We start from the raw sequence: 19,390 nt of genomic DNA on the forward strand, positions 1-19,390 counted from the left end.
TAATAATTTTTTATCTTTTATCTCATCTTATTTCATATTATTTATGAAAACAAACGATCCCATAGGATTGATTGAAATAAGAGGGTTGAGCAGTGCGATAAACTATTTGGGCTCATTTTTGCAACTGGAAATTAGAAAACTTAACCCAACTCGGGGGCCCAACGTCCCTCAGAATTTCCGCGCAACGAAACACTACAAGTCACAAGGCCGAGGGAATCAAGCAATCACCCCCAGGAAAAGTCTCTGTTACAAAAACCCCAATCCTCCACTTCCCGTCCGTCCCCCTCTGGACCCTACCTCTCAGTTTCTCTGCTAAAGCCTTCGTATTTCAACTATAATTCCTCTGAGCCGCAAAAAAGCAAAGAAATAGAGTGCAGATTTCTGTAGAAAACGACATGGGAGCTGGGCGTGCCGTGCCAATATCGCTGGACGGAGTGAGGGACAAGAACTTGATGCAGCTGAAGAAGCTCAACACGGTTCTCTTCCCTGTCCGCTACAATGACAAGTACTACGCAGATGCCCTTGCTTCGGGCGAGTTCACCAAGCTAGGTTCGTCTTTTTTGGCATCTGGCTCTAGCTTATTACCCTATCTGTGTTCTTCAGATTTTCTTCATTTTGATTATTTTATGTCCTAGAAGACGATTTTTTTGTTCCATTCTCTTGGCTTGTTCGTTTGTTTATCTTTTTTCGGTCCATATACGATGGGTTTTATTGGTTTAGGCTCGTAGTGGTTTCTATTGTTCTCAGTGGCGGTTGTTATGGATTCTTTGGTAATTCTTATTATTTCAATATAATTACTGAGCCTTGCTTCCTGTTTGACATCTATGATGGGTTTTATTTGGTTAGGCTCATAATAGTTACTATTGTTCTCTTTTTCTGCTATGGATCATTGGATTCTTTGAATGTTGTAATTTATTTTGGGACCCTGTTGTACTTCTTCAGTACATTATGAAAGGATTCTCTGACTGCTTTGGATTTCGTGATCGGACTGTTGGAAAAGGGTCAATGGTCTCTATTTTCTATAACTGAAAAAACGGACAATGCTGCCGAAAAGCTGTGGGGTAGCCGGGAGGCCCTACTTTTTTATTAGTAGGTTGATAATAAGATAGGCTCTAGTTTTTTTATGGTGAAATTAAGTACCTTGACAGAGTAATGAAAATCTGTTTAATTTGTTATTTTATCGCCAAGGCCATTGATGGCTTGTATTAACAACATAAGGCTGTATTATCAGTGGGGACTATTTATTTATTTTTTTGTCACAGCATCATTTTTTTTTTTTTTGGTAGTTTTAGACATGGATTCTGAGGTCTGTATGTGATGCATTTGGAACGTCTGGACCTTAGGCTTAAATTAATCCCTTGTATATCCTCTTTGAGATGCTCAAATCCCAGATAGAGTTACAGTAATGAAGATAAAAGAATCAAAACCAATTTGTTCATGCCCCATTTTGTCTGTGTTCATGTCCAATCTGTTCCTCTCTCTCTCTCTCTCTCTCTCTCTCTGATACCACCCAAGATCCATATAAGTTTCTGTTTTGAAAAGATTGTGTTAACATTGTATGTGCTTTTTATTGGAGGCACTATGCCGATTATTTATTCTGTGACACAGATCTTCAGTGATTATTGAGACAGCCAATTTATTTCTCAACTTTTACCATTCATACTTCCTGATCACCTATGAATTCCCAGCCCTAAATTTCAGCGCACATTTGATTTGCAAAATATCATGTTACATTATATGTATCTTCCTCGATACACTATGGTAAATGGTTATTATAGAACAGAACTGAAGTGATTATGAAGACCGTTCTAATTTTATGAGACAATGGATTATTGGTGGAACTTATCCGATGCTGCAAATAATATTTCAGTAGCAAGATATTCAGAAGTAGCATCGCTTTATGGTAACCCTGGGTCCAACTTTCCTGTAACCCCTTTTCCTGGCTCCTGCATTCACAACTTTTAGCGTCAAGTAATTCCCGAGACATAGTTTTGTTGCTATGCATGAATGAAGGTTGCTTACACAACATTTGTGTTCTCATGTCTCCATTTCCAATACAGACTATTATTGTTCTTTGTTTAATGGTTCATGAGACCTTTTTTTTTAATTAAAGAGTTTATGGGGCCACTCGTGTTTTGAGCACGTATTTATTTACATTGCATACGATGTATGTGGAATATAATTTTATATGGATCCTTTGTGGGTGCAATATGTGCAAGGAAAAACACAATTGAACTCAACTCAATGAAGCCTTAGTCCCAACTAATTAGGGTTGGTGACGTGGATTTTTAACATTAGGATCCGTGTATAAGGAATACTATATAGATAAATGTGCATGGCACAAGTAAAACACAACTTTTCTAAAAAAGGAAAAGCATGGAGAAATTATGTACAGTGAAGCACGCTGCAAAAAATCTTATGCATAGCTATGTTTCGCACACCAACAATTGAACTTTAAACTGTATTTTTGTGGCCCATACTGATAAATGTATTGGTCATCCTAAGGTGTCACTCCTTTTTTCTCCGCAGCATACTACAGCGATATCTGTGTTGGTTCTATTGCTTGCCGGCTTGAGAAGAAGGACGGTGGGGCTGTCCGTGTTTATATCATGACATTGGGTGTCTTAGCACCGTATCGTGGATTAGGCATTGGTGAGCATGCAACCTATCTTTCTTTTTATGTAACTTTTGTATGGAGATTGTTTGAGAAGCCACAGAATTGCTTATTGATTTTTCTCTTTTTGGTTAGTGTGCTTGTTTTTTTTTTTTCAAAAAAAAAAAAAAAAAAACTTGGTCTGAATTGGTATACCATCTTTGGATTACAAGAGCTTTAGGTATCCCACCTGTTCAACAGTAGAGTCGTTGGTTGATCATCTGAAGACTGAAACAAAAAACTAGCCGTGGATTTTAAGAAACGAATATGAAGAACAAACCCATATACTTTGTATGGCATCTAAAACTTTAAATTCTCTCTGGCCACGAACCGTACCCACTTTCATTTGGATGTGAAAAGTTTTTGCTGAAATCATTCAATCCTGATGTTATATTAATGCTAAGTTTTGCAGCCATTTTTTTTTTTTTTAACAGAAGTTTTGCAACCGGTTAAAACAATAGTGTTACTTGTTGATTAGTCAAAGTTCTGTGAAATGAAATACTAATTATGTAGTATCTGTTCTTATCAGTTTAATATCTGATGCGAGGTCCAAATAGGCCACAAGATATTAAATTAATTTTTTAAAGGGGGAAGGCCGCCACAGTAGCTTGCTGCTGGGGCCTTTGAGCGTCGCCCATGCATTGTTACACTACTGCATGGGCCTGGCGCACCCCCACCCAAAACAGTCTTAAAACGGTTCATTTTGAATGAGAAAGAAAAAACAATACTAATTGTGGAAATTGAGAAATTGAGAAATCAAGAAGAAAAAATCCACATACTTGTAGCTAGGACGTTATATACTTCTGGTATCACTTTTTGTGTAAAAAACTCCTGTCCACATGTTTTGGACAATTTTTTTTGCTATTTACAAATGTAGTAACTTAATCCTGGGATTTGGCAGGTACAAAGCTGTTGAACCATGTTCTTGATCTCAGCTCCAAGCAAAACATGTCTGAGGTTTACTTGCATGTGCAGACAAACAACGAGGATGCCATAAATTTTTACAAGAAATTTGGGTTTGAAATCACGGACACTATCCAGAACTACTATACAAACATTACCCCACCAGACTGCTATGTTCTTACCAAGTATATCAGTCAAACGAAGAAATAGCATTTCAAAGCTATTTATCATGGGGGGAGTCCTTGCTTGTTGTGGTATTATTAATTGAACCCAATTTGCATCTATACTGGAGTTTCGGCATTTAAAAGCTGAGGTTCTTTATACCCTAAAATGCATTGGTCACGTAGCTGGTTTGATACTTTGGCTGCTTTCTGGTTAGTAAACGATTTTTTTTTTTTTTTAATTTATTTTATCTGATTAGTATTCAGCTTGCCATTTGAAAAATCTGAATTTTGTCAGTGCCAGAGAAAGTTTCCACAAGGTAAACACTTTGGAATATGGCATTCGATTTTAATTGCTTAGACTATTGATTGCAAAATGAAAATGGTCCTGACAATTTGTCAATTAGGTTTGTTTCCAAATTGGCTTCAAATGTTGTGCTGAATTCAGTTTGTTCCAGATGAGATATAGATCAGTAACAAATGTGGCATCTTAAGTCAAAGAACAAAGAGTGCCGGAATCTGCAAATTACCATGTACATAGATAACTTGGATGCCATAGTCTTGACGGGGATGACCATTGTATTTGAGTGCATCAAGAGTTAGGATAGACTGAGAAGCAACGGAGACGGAATGATGCCGCCCTGTGCTTATTGTTGCGCATGGCAGGAGTAATTACATCTAATCTTTGGACCAAAAGGTCTCTTATTGCGAGATCCAAGCCTGCGAAGCAAAATACAGCGCGTACTTTAGTACGTACCTAGGATATAGTAACTTAACACACAGTGGATGTATATTGGCCGGGCAATCTAAAAGCAATCTAAGATTCTAAAGCCTTCTAACATAACCCAACGCTTTTAACGACGATGTTTGGTTGTTCTAATCTTATTGGGGGAAACATTTCTACTCATTCCTCCAAGGCGTGTGAAGGTCAAGAATTGGTTTTACGGATGAAGTCACCGAACTTCACGTTCAAATTGGTTTTTGATTATATATATATTTCAGTTTTGTCATGTACAAGTAAGTTTGCGTATTAATCTGCGTACTAATATTATTATCTTCATATTTTAAATTCAAATTAATACTGTTTTTAATAAAATATATTTTCTGATCAATCATATTGAATAAGTGTGCGTATTAGTGCACATAATTGTTTACAATTAAATTTTTCTTATATTACATATCCACGTCTGTGTGTAGTACCCATTGCATGTATTGGTGGGCAAATGGCAACTACAATGGCTCTTCTGGTTTGGTTTTGCAGAAGAAACACCGGGGTAAAGAGAAAGATGAACACCATGACCTCTCTCTCTCTCTCTCCGTGTAAAGTTTGTAATGGATGGAGAAAGAATGCTACGAAATGGAAACGATTGGACGATGATTATTTTTGTTGTGATTGTGCCGTCCCTTGCTCGCTGTCTCTACCATCTCTATCTTGATGCGCCGAATCGAACAGAATATATCCTACGGTGGATTTTTGTGAAGAGTATTTTTGAAAATGTTTCGTTTCATTTTATTACATCGTTACAATTTTTTAAGTTTTTATATAAAATATAATAAATAATTTAATTTTTTTAAATTTTTAAATAATAATAATATTAAAAAATAATATTTTAATAATATATATTTTTAATTTTTATCTTTTACTTAAAATTATTTCATGTCATTTTAAATCGAAATTAATTTACTTTACACGTGAAAAATTCAGCAATCACATTGTCAATTATAAAAAATAAAATAAAATAAGGTCTTATTTAAATTTAAAAATGAATTGAGATGAATTATAAATAATAATAAAATAAATTATAAATAGTAATAAAATATGTGAATTAAAATTAATAAATAATAATAAGACAAATTGAAATGGAACGTGAATGCAAATCAGGCCGGCTCCCCCGGCCATAATATATAATAATAATAGAAAACAAAAAGTAAGGAAAAAAAAAAAAAGACAAGGTCGGTGTGCTGTATGGAGTGTGCGCACCCTAGCCTCGCTCGGTCACTGCAACGGTAACTGTCTTTCTTTCGATGAGACGTTTCCGCCCTGCTGCTGCCACCGACATCTCCTCAACGACCATGTCTTCTCGCCCTACTGTACTCTCTTTCTCTCTCTCTCTCTCGATTCATAAATAGCATGCCTTCAATTTTCTTTAATTTCTCCATTTTTGTTGCAGTCCCGAGGTGGTCGCTGGAGAGGCTTCTCCGACCGTTCTCACACCGGAGGGAGAGGCCAAGGGGACCATTTCGTGACTGGAGACTCTCACTTTCGCTCAGTACGCGACGCCAACCTAGGGTTCCGCCGAGGTGATTCGGCAAGTTTCGCCGACCAAACTGGGTTTCGCCCTCCACCTCTCAGCCCTAGACCACATCCGTATACTCAAAACGCACAGTTCCGTCAGCCGCCTCCTCCCGCTTACAACAATCAAAGCCAAAGGTACCGGCAGCCTCCACCTTATAATAATCAAAGCCAGCAGTTTCGGCAGCATTTGCGGTTCGATCCGAACCAGGCGTTTCGTCCACCACAGCAATTCCGGCCGAAGCCCTTGGATTATCGGAATTGGGAGTATGCAACGCAGGCACCGCCTTCTAATTGTGGTAGATGAACATTGCGTGCTTTCGTTTATTTCTATATCGGAATGTTTATTTACTTTAGTTGTAAAAAGCATTGTCCTAGTTTTAGCCTTCTGTTTCCTAGAGTGATGCGGGTCCTTTTGGTTTAACCTTGTTATAATATATTTTGCGCTTTACAGAGCGGTTTGTGGTTCTTTCGTATAACATATTGGCTGACTACCTTGCTATTAACCACCGGAGCAAGCTTTACTTTCACATACCCCGTCATATGTTGGACTGGGAGTGGAGAAAGAAAAATATACTTTTTGAGCTTGGATTATGGTCAGCTGACGTAATGTGCTTCCAGGTTAACACTCTGCTACGTCTCATACACCATCATGTTTAGTCCTAGAAGAAGTTTGTGCCTCTTCTTACTTTTATCTCTTAAGTTCATTTTAAACTTCAACATTTTTAATGTGTATCATGAGAGAATTCAACATTTGGTTCGAATTTGTTTTATTTTATATCAAATTTGTTATATAAACAGTTAGACAGATGATGCATTACTAGAAAATCCCCTTCACTTTTAACGCATGACTACCTGCATGAAAATGTTACATATTGGACATAAACTTTCTACCTGTAATTTCTAAGAAGTAATCTCCATGTATTAACATCATGTTTGGATTATTTTTGGCTGGATATGAGTCTTCTGCCTCGAATTTTTAGTAGAAGTTAGGAGCCTATTAATGCTTGTTACTGTATGATTTTAAATAGTAAACAATTGGATCTATGTATCGTTGAATTGTACATAAATAATTTTATTCAGAGTAGTTTAAGGTCATGGGTTTGGGTCAATATGGGTTCTGCTCCTCTGTTCCCTCTGCAGTTTGTAAGCCATCATGTCAGATTGCATGACACTGACTTGTTTTTGAGCAACATTTGATATATAAGTCATTTTGCTGCTTGTGGTCCTGACACTATTTGTTCTCTTACAATATTATTTTCAGGAGGTTGATAGATTTCAGGAATTAGAAGAGGAGTTGAAGCTTAGGGGGTACAGTGGCATTTGGAAGGTGCGTTTTTCCTTCATTTATCTAACAAGGACAGTCATATTTTCAGCTCTCTCTATGCTAGTTTGTCACAAAGGCATGTCTGGATGTAGATGCTATTTCAAACACCAATATGCATTTTTAGTAACTTTGTCATCTGAGTATTAGAGGATAACATCTAAGTGGAAAGATATATCATAGATCAAGTTTGCCCCTACTGTTTAACCGCCACCTTGAATTGTGGAAAGGTCATACTTGACAATCGGCCAATTAAAGACAGAATTAAGTATGGGGCCTATGTCAATTAAATCAGGGAACGGTTGTTTTAAATTCTCCACACTATCCATCATGCCAAAATTGCACTATTCTACCGTTCCAATAAACTAATGCTTCTCCTATGGCTACACCCTTGAGTGCTTTTTAACAACTGTAGACCCCTGGCCCCAGGTTTTCCCATGCTTGCCTGTTACTTGAATCCTAAGATGATCCCTCACCTCTTCTAAACACTCAACCATTCCCCTTACAAAGTTCGGTTGGAAGTGCTCAATTTTCTTAGTCCCAACCCCAAGTCTTGAAAGAAGAGCACACACTATATTCCATTTTACTCTATGAAAGTGAAACTTATGACTAGTCCCACACCTTAAGAAATTGGCTGCAACTGCTCCATCTATTTTTCCATATGTGGTAGATTGAGTACTCTTGATAAACCTTGAGCCATCCTTAGAAAATGCTTTAAGATTATAATGATCGTTCGGACTAATATCTGTAGGTGTTTATCAATCTATATGCAAATTATTTGAGATTATGATTGTGAATTTGCAGTATTTACCAACTTATTACTGAGATGTGACAGTTATTATCTTGCTAATTAAAAATCTGAAATATATATATATATATATATATACATGTGTGTGTGTGTGTGTGTGTGTGTATTTACATGTAAGTTCTTATGGATAAGAGAATTCTGACCATGCTCGGGTCAATATATAGATGCGTACTGGCACTCCAGTTGATGGCTGTGCAATCTTTTGGCGAATGTCGAGGTAATGTGTGCAGCTTATATCATATCTTATCAGTATGTATTAAATCATGTCCTTTGATGCTTTAATTTACTTGTATACATCTTGTGTACTTGGGCTATGCCTATTTACTTGGCATAAAATCTCTTATTAACTATAAAAAAAAATTAATTTTTGTGCAAAGGACATATACTCAGTAGAGAGGTCTGATTTTCTGTGTAATTTTGAATCAATATATGCATATTTTCCTGACTCATCTAGAAAAATAAGAGCTCGTTTGGATTCAGAGATGAGATGAGATGGTTTCAGATGAAAGTTGAATAAAATATTGTTAGAATATTTTTTTTAATATTACTTATCAAAAAGAATATTATTTTTTAATATTATTATTGTTTTAGAATTTGAAAAAGTTGAATTGTTTATTATATTTTGTGTGAGAATTTGGTGAAGTTGTAATGTGAGATGAGATGAGATGAGACAAAACACTCTCTGAATCCAAACAAGCTCTAAATGTTCCTGTAAGATGATAGTTTAGTCTAGTAGTTGGATTTTTCAGTTTGTCCTTGCAGGGCTAAAATTGATTTTGTAAATTCTATTTAGTTCTCCTATCCTGGATTTTTTGGGTATTATAATTTTTTGTAGGTTGTATTGTGTTCACTTTGACTTAAAATTTGTTGCATCCTTGCCATTTTCTATGCAAGTTTCTAGATTAATTTTTTCAGTTTTGGTTTTTCCTTTCTATTTCGGTGTACAATCAAAGGTTGAAGTGCGTAATTAGCACTGTGATGTGCTTTCATCTCTTTGTTGCTAGCGTTGTCTAGAGTAGGATTTCTGTTTTTTCTTTTTGTTCTAGTAATTCATTTTGATGTTATCATGTCTAGCTTCAAGCAAATTGGTCTTGATGGTATTTTCTGAAAGTTAATATTATGTTCTGTGCATTAGATTCAAGTTTCTTCATGAGGAATGCATTGAGTTCAATAAGCTTGGACTTAGGGATAATGTTGCTCAGATATGTGTGCTGGAGGTATGTCAGATCTTTATAACCACTAACCTGAAACCATGATGGTTTTGGATGATTTTAACTTTGTTTCCCTCCTCCCCCCCTCCCCCACCATGCATTTGCCAATAAAGCGATGTTACTTTTTTGTCAACAGTCAGTGAATAAAAATTCAAGTGAAGAGACTTTAGCTCTACCAATAAGGTAATTTATGCTTAAGTAGTCTATAAAATGTATGTTTACATAACTTAACCTTTGCATGTGTTCCAAATGAAACATCATTAATCTGCTTCTGAATTTTGAAAACAAAAAATTTTCAATCTCCTTATGATGTGTTTTTCTTCATAATCAAGTACTCATGAGACAAGGATCTATATGGATAGGAAGATTTTTAATGTCATTGAAGTTTATATTTTCTCCCCATTTCATTGTGAATTTATGATGATGATTATAATTCTATGGCTATAATGAGATCCCAACACCAGTGATTGTTCCTGCTCCACAGTTGAATTTTAGAAACCCTAAACTTGAGTTTAAAATATGCTCTTGTTAAAAAAAAGTTAGTTAACTCGATGAGCTTGTGTATTTCTGGATAATGGGTTTCTTAACAATATTAGGGGTGGGGGAGAGATGAGACTAGGTTAATATGACCCATTTATTTATCAAATATAAACAAGCACCCATCCATTTCTAATTAATTAATATTCTTTTCTCTGAAAAAATTATAGTTGCTCCTTGCCTTTTCTTCTCCCTGCTTCTATAAGTTTACATAATAGACATATATATATATATATATATATATGCACATAGATATTTATATTTTAGTGATAACTTTTCCGAAAACCTTGGCTCTCATGCTGATTAATGATTTAATATGCAGGTTGCCACTTCTTTTGTAATTAGATGCTTGTAGCATTTCTTTTTCATTGATGCTTTATGCCGCTTAATTAGTCGGTTTTCTGTGCTATTGTTGTATGTTTATTGTGATTTTTAATGTTTTTATGCGATGAACCTGACTATATTTGTATGCATGCTTGAGTATAAGTTTAATATCTGTATCTGCAGCTCAAAAGGTTCCAGTAAGGTTGTCGTATGTAATATCCATGTGCTTTACAATCCAAAAAGAGGAGAAATTAAGCTTGGCCAGGTATTCAGTCTGTGGTGCTGGTTACTCAGATTTTTCTCTGGCAATTTTTCTTGTATATGACCCGTTTACTTGGGCTTTTGCCTATTCCTACGATAATGAAATCTTATTTACCAATATAAATTTTTTTTCTTTATCTGTAATGGATTGATGTGATCATGGGGAAATGATGAATCACTTGACATATCTATGTACTAAGATGTTTGATGTTGTCCATGCAGCTGATACTGCTGTGGTTCTGCTGCAACACTATATAACATTGTTATAGGAATGTTGTTTCCACATGTTGATGTTTGACGACATGCTGTTAGACTGTGTCACGGAACAGATCTTTGCTTCATTTATTTTTCCATCCTTGCCCCCTTTTAATTCCATTATTTTAGAATGCATGACTGCCAACACTGTACTGATCCCTGTTCTTCTCTTTCTTTATTTGTTCAAAATTTGAAACTGTGTTTCACATTATTTGTCCCATATGTGCGGTTATTACTACCACACTGTCAAGAAAATTGTGTTACTGGTTTATGTGCTTTCTAGATGTGAAGTATTATCTAGTAACAAGAAGAAAAAATGTGCTGTCACGCCAATGTATTATCAATTTGGTGGCTCCAGGAGACTAGTTGGACTATTGCATATAATCATTGATTTGTTGTGGATAGTAGGTCCATTGCACTAGGTCACTCATCTTGGTTTTTGACATGCTGTGGCTGGCACATAAGCTGAAGCTGTGCTCCTGTATCTCACATTGCACATAAACCTGTTTTGTAACTATTGTGTTATCAGATAAAGAGATTTGGTGTAACATCCATCCTAATTCTTGTCCCATGACAATGCTAATCGTTATCTTCAGTTCTATCTGTAATTGATTTCCTGCCTTCTCTTTCTATCAGGTCAGGGCGCTCCTGAATAGGGCCCATTCTGTTTCAAAACTCTGGGATGATGCTCCAGTTGTTATATGTGGGGATTTTAATTGTACCCCCAAGGTTATAACTTCTTTCATGCTTCAAGTTTTACTTTTTACTCGGGTGTGATGTGATCTTTGAGTTCAACTTCTGTTATTATGTATCATGACATCTACATTCTGATTTTTATATCAGAGTCCATTGTACAACTTTATTTCAGGAAGGAAGGTAAGCTTTTTATATTCTATGTTTAATGATGGATAGGCTAATAATTAAATATATATATATATATATAGATACATATATAATTTTTCAGTATGTTGCAGCTAGATTTGTCTGGAGTGGGTAGAGATAAGGTGTCTGGACAAGCTACTGCTGAAATATCTGCACAAAGGTCATATAATTCTAATTATGGGTAGGGTCTGTACTCGTTAGATGTTCTTTTTGGTGAGCTAAGCTAGGTTATTGCGTTACCCTGAGCATTGAAGCTTGCAAATTATTGCAGGACCGGATCCGCTAATAATTCGAGTAATGATCCATCATTGACAGATAGAACGGAAGTTGACAACAAGGTCAGTGTTTCGGTTTCAGATAAGAAGCTGGATGATCTAGAGTGCACTGAGGATAGTGTTCCAGGAATGAGCAACTCTCAGCTTGAGCGTGTTAACACTGTCTTGGATGCATCTGATGAATCTTGCTTCGATATGCAAAGGGGAAAGGATGGTGGGGCATCACATGATGAAGCGAGAAAAGAAACTCAGCAGAGTGCTGTGGATGGCTTTAAGGAGTTATATGAATCAAGTTCTTGTGATGCAGTTGATGGATCCAGGGGAGACTCAAGTGCTTCTCACAGTGAAGGTGGGTTTTCTGAAAAATATACTCATCCAGTAGCTTCCGATCACGAAAAAGTTTACTCTAATGTTATTCACAGTGGATACAGTGAAGAGGTAAATGCTCCCCCTCAGTCACATGATGGATCATCAAGTGAATTTGCTGAGTTCAATGACAATGTAGAAAATGTAGTTGAAGTCTTTCCTCCAGGCAATCCATCATCCGATCTAGTTGGGAATGATGATTATGCTAGCTCTCTAAGCCAATATCAAGCCAGCATTTCATGCCCATCTACTAGCATTGACTTTATAGCAGATGAGAAACTGGAGACTTTATCTCAAAATGAGCCTGATAAAGCCGTGGCAGAAGATGGAGATGTAGGTGAAGATGAAAGCACATTTTTATCTTCATTGCATGACACTGAAGATGTCTTCCGATCTGATTTTGATCAATTAAGATCAAACCTTGCAGTGTCAGATCATTCCAAGGAGCTTGAGTCCTTTCCCCACAACTCACCCTCAAATTCAGTAAGCAATGAAATTGAGAATGATTTATCCCCAAGCTTGGATTCTGAAGCTGTTGCTATGGAAAACACTGCTTATGATCCTTCATCATGGACTCCAATGGAAATAGAAATGGCTACGGGCAATGCAGACTGCACCCTTTTGGAACACCCTCTAATGCTCAGTAGCACATACACAGAGGTTAAGGTAGATAAAGTGATGTTTTTTGCTCTTAGTCTGGAACTCTCTGTTTGGGCATAACAGATAGATTTTGCTCTTACATATTAAGAATTCTTCATTACTCATTAAGGATCTGCCGTTACAAGTTGTACTTTTATGCATTTTTGTAGGATTGTTCAGGGACTAGAGACTCAAATGGGGAGCCCTTAGTTACCAGTTACAACAGGTGTTTTCTGGGCACGGTTGATTACATATGGTAAGTGCTCTTTAAGATTCTGCCGTTCCCAGTATAGTCTTCCATGAAATGCTGTTTGTCAAATTGGAAGTAGGATGGGATTAATCACAAATGATGAACATATTCTCCAATACAGTCATACAAAATAGTGTTATGGATACATATCTCGGAAATTTTTTGATGAGTATATCTCGAAAAATTTGAAGCGTATTCAATTTTATTTGACATCCAGGCGTTCTGAAGGTCTCCAGACTGTTCGGGCTCTTGCTCCAATACCAAATCATGCAATGCAATGGACTCCAGGGTTCCCAACGAAGGTATAATGGGTGATTACGTTTGTTTGCTTTGAAGGTGTGGTAGGTGATGCTAACAATAAAATATCAGCAGAGATCAAGGGATCTAGATGGTTCAAGTATTAATTATAGTTATATCTTTTTCTTTTAATATTATAAAGCCATTTTTTGACAGTGTGTCTGTGCATAAAAAATAAAAAATGGTTCTGTTTATTCTGATATTTTTCAAGACAAACCTCTGTTCTTTGTATAAACACGTCACTTCTTTTTTCGCCAACAGAAATACCAATCCCAGTTTAGAATTCCAGACTTTAAGATCATACAATGTTAACAAATTTGAATCATTCCTGCAACTAGGCGCACTTTAGCATAGCTTTACTATAATTTACCATGTTTTTCAGAAATGGGGTAGTGATCATATTTCACTGGCTGCTGAATTGGTGCTTGTGAAAGATGGGGAATAATCACAACTCAGAATCTCTATATCAGTAGAGCTCTTGATATTTGAGGTTTAGAAAATTGTGGGACCGGTGCACCATCTCATCCAATGTTTTTTCACCCCGTAGCAGCAAGATTTGGCTTGTGGAGAGTCTGCAGTTTTAAGGTCAGTGACAGTCCTCTATATCCCCTTTTGGTTTGTATGTATTCGGTTACTAATTAATGCTCAAGTTGATTACTACTGAATCAAAATTTTGATTTCATATATTAATGACTTGTTTGCCGCACAAATTGTTGTTTGGATTGTAGCATTCATGCATATTACTGGATAAATATGTTATAATCCTTGTACATTGAACTCTTTACTTTTAAAATAATTTTTAGTAATAGATTTTGCTTTCACGTCAACGCACTTTGTATTATTGAGCATATACCAAAGAAAAAAAAGTCAAGAGTATTTACAATGCAAGATATCTGGGAGGATTTGAAGGTTGATGTCCATTATGCTATGATATGCACACGTCGTCAAGGATAGGGTTCTAATATATTCTTGTTTTATGTCAATTGTCAATAGCTATAAAATGGAACAGAGGGATTAGTTTAGTTGTATCATATATTTCTTCTTCTTTCCCCTTTTTCTTTATTTGAGTCGTTGGATCCTTATAATTCGAACTAAATCAAACACAACATTAGCTTAGCAGAACAAACAAAGAAACATCCAATAATATCTTTCTTCCTCACTTGTTACTCCTAAAAGCCTCGTGCATCATCTCTTCGTTGTGACCACCACCTCCATGGCAATGGGAGGATCTTTGGCTCCTCCCTTCTCTAATAATAACCAATCGATAAAATCTAAGAGATGAAGAAAAAATGAATAATTTGTAGATGTTTGGATTATTTTTTGCTCGAGGAATGAGAGAAATCGGGATGTGAAAGTAATATGATTGTTTGGGGAGAGAGAAAATAAGTTTAAAAACGTGGATGATTAAGTTACTGTTCATCCGCATCTACGATTCTACATTGTTTAAATGGTTATTAGAGAATGTTTAAAAAATACTTAAAAGAAAAAAAAAAAATCATTTCTATTAGTGTGCATATTTGGTGGACACGTTTGATCATTTAACATAGATCAGTTTTAAATTTGAATTAGTCAAGACAAATGGCTACGCTACCAGCGTAATGAGAATGGTACTAATAGCGGGGTCGGGGCCGTACAGGTATCTTTCCTTTCCTTTACAGCAGCGCTGATGCATGCTGAGAGCAAAATGCGCTGTTATTTGTCAAAGATCTTTACGGGTTCTACATGCTGTTAATTTCTGTGTGAATTACGTAATGCAATGATTAATTGCCTGGTAATGAAAAAAAAGAAAGGACAAGACATTCCCTGTTTTTTTTTAGGGCAATTGCATCATTTACATGGAAGAATACCGACGTACTTTTCGTATTCTTCTTTTTAATTTTCAGATATGGCTTTTGTTGTATTTATTTTATTTTGGCTAAATACAATAACAAAGGGAATCATATTACATTGTCCGATTTGATTTGGCTGATACGTTGGTGGTAAGGTCATATATACTTAATGTGTACTTGGTCTTTGCCTATTATTCTGAGTAAAACTTCTTGATTGCTTCTAATAAAAAAAAAGAAAAAAAGGTTTTGGATAGTGTAAATCTTTTTTTTTTTTTTTTTTTTTCCTACCAAGTCTAAATATTGATTCAAGATTCATAGGGCTGCTGCTCAGAAAAAGTAAAAAGGAAAAAAACGACAAAATAATAAAGAAACAACGACGACGACGACGACAAAACCAACACAGGTGACAGGTTGTATCTCACATGCAGTGGTGAACTTTTTCTTAAACTTATAGAGCGCATCACATGCTGTTTTTTTCTTACCTGGTATTCTCTGTCTACCTTAAGAACATACAAGTTTACAAATATGAATAATAAGTGGCGGAATTAGCAATTTTTGAGAGGAGGTTAACTTTTCTACCGTGTGACATGTATATGTAAAATAAAAAGAGATTAAAAAATTATAAAAATATAACTATATGTAAAATTAGATCTCGATAATTATATATAGAAATAAAATTTTTAAAACACAAGACAATTTCTATATATATTTCAAAAAAAAAAAAATTGGGGCATGGCTCCCTCAAGGATCAACATAGTTTCGCCACTGTGAATAATGCTATTTTTTTAAACAAGTTATTTTATTCTCATATCATGTGTAGAGCACACCATTTACATAATTTAAATTCTAAAATTTGATTAATCTATTTTTCAAATTATATCACGTGTGTTATTCATACCTACTTAGATTTTTTCTAAACTTAAACTGCAAGCAATTTAATAAAAGAAATTAAATGAATGAGAAATTATAGTTACAATTGTGAGTGTGTAAATATTATGCAATCATTTTGAAAAAATGAATGAATACAAGATCCACGTGAAAAAATTAATTAATTTTTTAATAGTAGATCTCATTATATTTTAAAATGATTATACTCCAGTATGTATATAGCATTGCTCTAAATGAATTGACTTGACATGAAAAAGTGAAGGTTTATGAATTTAAATTAAACGGAGACCTGTAGTTTCGGTCTAGTTTCTCTGTGTCAAGAACAGAGAGGAACCTTTGAACAAACTGAACCGGAGACGACGCATTTGAAACGGAGCATGTTACATAAATATGAAGCCTAGCATAGCACAGTGCACACCGCCACACTCAGAAGACCTCTCTCTCTCTCTCTCTGTCTCTCTCTATCTAGTCTCTACACCACCATACTCAGAAGGTCTCTGCTCAGATATCACATTCAAGGTAAGGTTTTTTCATTTGGGCCTCTTGCATTGCTTGAAGAATCTCTCTTCTGCATTCTTCAAGCAATGGTTTAATCTCATTTCCTTTCTCTTCTTGCTCTCTTCGTTAAAGAAACTTTAGTTCGATCCCATCCTGTAAATCTGGCATCCAAAACTTTTATAAATATCTTTAAAAGTGGAGTCTTTTGCATCAATATCATTGTGTTCGTTTTTCTCTTTTACAGGGATAAGTTGGGTTCTTTGAGCAGCATTCCCCGATTATTTGTTTTGGAAGGTCTCATTGTGGTTAATAAAGCCTTCTCGGTATACCCTTTCCAAATACATATTTAGATTTTGTTTAATCGGAAATCTGAGAAACTCCAACCCAACCTATCAACCTAAAATCTATTTTATTAATTACCCAGTCATACATTCTGATTTCCTCAGCAAATGAGCTTTCCGTGACCTAAAATTCACAGAACTTTTGCTCCAAGGGAAAAGGGGTTCATGCTCTTTTTCTCCACTTTCCATTTGGATCTCCGGAAAGTCGTTAGATTTTTTCAACTGTGACTGTTCCTTTCCTGTTAGTCTATATTCAAACTTTTACCAAAAAAATGTCGGAGACATATCCAAATTTAAATCCAAACAAGCCGTTGATTCAACAGTCAACATATTCGCGAATGCTTCCGGATTTCAAACAATCCGTGAAGCTGAAATATGTGAAACTTGGCTACCACTACCTCGTAACCCATGGAATGTACCTGTTTGTATCGCCTCTCGTTGTTGTGGTCGTAGCACAGCTCTCTACATTTTCACTCCAAGGTCTTTATGAGCTTTGGGACCATCTCCGCTACAATCTCATATCCGTCGTTCTATGCTCAACTCTCCTCGTCTTCTTATCCACCCTTTATTTCCTCACTCGTCCCCGCCCTGTTTACCTTGTTGATTTCTCGTGCTATAAGCCTGAGGATGCCCGGAAATGCACTAGGCAGATATTCATGGATCGGTCCTGTTTAACGAGGACATTTACTGAGGAAAACCTTGAGTTCCAAAGGAAGATTCTTGAGAGGTCGGGTCTTGGGGAGTCGACATATCTCCCTGGAGCGGTTTTGAAGGTTCCTCCTAATCCGTCAATGGTGGAGGCGCGGAGAGAAGCTGAGGCGGTGATGTTTGGTGCCCTTGATCAGCTTTTTGAGAAGACATGTCTGAAACCAAAAGATATTGGGATCTTGATTGTGAATTGTAGCTTGTTTAATCCAACTCCATCACTGTCTGCAATGGTTATTAACCATTATAAGCTTCGAGGGAATATTGTTAGTTATAATCTGGGTGGGATGGGTTGTAGTGCTGGTTTGATCTCAATTGATCTTGCTAAAGATCTTCTTCAAGTTCATCCCAATTCATATGCTTTGGTGATTAGCATGGAGAACATCACTCTGAATTGGTATTTCGGGAATGATAGATCCATGCTTGTTTCAAATTGCTTGTTTAGAATGGGAGGAGCTGCAATATTGCTTTCGAACAAGAGGTCTGACAGACTTCGGTCCAAGTATCAATTGGTTCATACAGTTCGAACCCACAAAGGTGCTGATGATAAGTGCTTTTCTTGTGTTACTCAACAAGAGGATCCCACTGGGAAGATTGGAGTTTCTTTATCTAAGGATCTAATGGCAGTTGCTGGGAATGCTTTGAAGACTAACATCACAACGTTGGGCCCTCTTGTGTTGCCAATGTCTGAACAATTACTCTTCTTTGCCACATTGGTTGGGAGAAAACTTTTCAAGATGAAGGTGAAGCCTTATATCCCAGATTTCAAACTGGCTTTTGAGCATTTCTGCATTCATGCTGGAGGAAGAGCTGTGCTGGATGAGTTGGAGAAGAATTTGCAGCTTTCAGATTGGCATATGGAACCTTCAAGGATGACACTTTATCGTTTTGGCAACACCTCCAGCAGCTCTCTTTGGTATGAATTGGCTTATACAGAATCCAAGGGGAGGGTGAAGAGAGGAGACAGAATATGGCAGATTGCATTTGGGTCTGGGTTCAAATGTAACAGTGCAGTTTGGAAGGCTCTACGTAGTGTGAACCCAGTGAAGGAGAAGAATCCATGGATGGAAGAGATCCACCAGTTTCCGGTGAACGTTCCTAAGGTCTCGGCCATTTGATTTCAAATGCTTGTTTTCCTTTGTGGCAGTATGATGGTGACAGCCCTCTTGCTCGTTGCTCTGTAAAACCTTTTTGTTCTGTTTCACGAGGTTTCTCGGATATGGTGAATTTATTGTGGAAAGATGCTAGGAATGGTGGTGCATTTTCCTTTTCTAAGGAGAGGGATATGGTGATTTCTATTCAGTTGGGGTTGCCTGTTACTGTTTGGTAGGATATTGAGAAGGTCAGTCTTTTTTCTTTTCCTTGGCTGAGAATTGCCGGTGTCTGATTTGCTGTGATCCCAGATCTGGGTTCATTTCGTTCTAGTCCGAAACTGGGGTTTTGAATTGTGACCGTCTGGCTATTTTATCAGGTAAGTGTTTCGAGATAGAACCAGGCTAGGAGAAGGTTGTTTTCTTCACATTGACTCTGAAAGTCTGATGGTATTAGGATCGATCATTATTGAATGGAATGTGGCTCAAACTATTCTTCTTCATTTGGATACGTTAAATGGCTGTCATGATCTTTTTCATCAGATGGAACAGCAAGCTTCCATTTATATTCATATTTCGGTCTTACAGCACTGTAAATC

The 19,390-nt window shown here is 36.5% G+C and overlaps 3 protein-coding genes and 1 pseudogene across 5 annotated transcripts; all 4 read left to right on the plus strand.

Annotated features, from left to right (window-relative positions):
* The first annotated feature begins 195 nt into the window (after positions 1 to 195).
* LOC121261304 (probable N-acetyltransferase san) lies at positions 196 to 3,887 on the plus strand. Its single transcript, XM_041163610.1, has 3 exons — positions 196 to 549; positions 2,530 to 2,652; positions 3,555 to 3,887. Exons 1-3 carry the CDS (start codon positions 396 to 398, stop codon positions 3,764 to 3,766), a joined length of 489 nt encoding a protein of 162 aa, XP_041019544.1. The 5' UTR covers positions 196 to 395; the 3' UTR covers positions 3,767 to 3,887.
* On the plus strand, positions 3,111 to 3,329 carry LOC121261746 (annotated as a pseudogene).
* Positions 3,888 to 5,635: 1,748 nt separating the features above from the next.
* Positions 5,636 to 14,221, plus strand: LOC121261305 (carbon catabolite repressor protein 4 homolog 6). Of its 3 annotated transcripts, none has more exons than XM_041163611.1 (15): positions 5,636 to 5,808; positions 5,889 to 6,309; positions 6,465 to 6,631; positions 7,275 to 7,340; positions 8,307 to 8,359; positions 9,278 to 9,359; positions 9,490 to 9,536; positions 10,398 to 10,479; positions 11,367 to 11,459; positions 11,574 to 11,606; positions 11,705 to 11,793; positions 11,884 to 12,919; positions 13,063 to 13,148; positions 13,360 to 13,444; positions 13,822 to 14,221. In XM_041163611.1, the coding sequence occupies exons 1-15, from the start codon at positions 5,743 to 5,745 to the stop codon at positions 13,882 to 13,884; spliced, it is 2,469 nt and encodes an 822-aa protein (XP_041019545.1). In that variant the 5' UTR covers positions 5,636 to 5,742; the 3' UTR covers positions 13,885 to 14,221. The 3 variants fall into 3 exon arrangements, with proteins under 3 accessions (XP_041019545.1, XP_041019546.1, XP_041019547.1); XM_041163612.1 differs by having other exon boundaries at positions 11,705 to 11,772; XM_041163613.1 differs by lacking the exons at positions 13,360 to 13,444; positions 13,822 to 14,221 and having other exon boundaries at positions 13,063 to 13,152.
* LOC121261308 (3-ketoacyl-CoA synthase 11-like) lies at positions 13,940 to 19,294 on the plus strand. The gene is made up of 3 exons (XM_041163618.1): positions 13,940 to 14,024; positions 16,452 to 16,675; positions 16,899 to 19,294. The coding sequence occupies exon 3, from the start codon at positions 17,268 to 17,270 to the stop codon at positions 18,816 to 18,818; it is 1,551 nt and encodes a 516-aa protein (XP_041019552.1). The 5' UTR covers positions 13,940 to 14,024; positions 16,452 to 16,675; positions 16,899 to 17,267; the 3' UTR covers positions 18,819 to 19,294.
* Positions 19,295 to 19,390: the final 96 nt, after the last annotated feature.

The sequence above is a fragment of the Juglans microcarpa x Juglans regia genome, chromosome 4D, assembly GCF_004785595.1.
Source record: "Juglans microcarpa x Juglans regia isolate MS1-56 chromosome 4D, Jm3101_v1.0, whole genome shotgun sequence".
Classification (NCBI taxonomy): domain Eukaryota; kingdom Viridiplantae; phylum Streptophyta; class Magnoliopsida; order Fagales; family Juglandaceae; genus Juglans; species Juglans microcarpa x Juglans regia.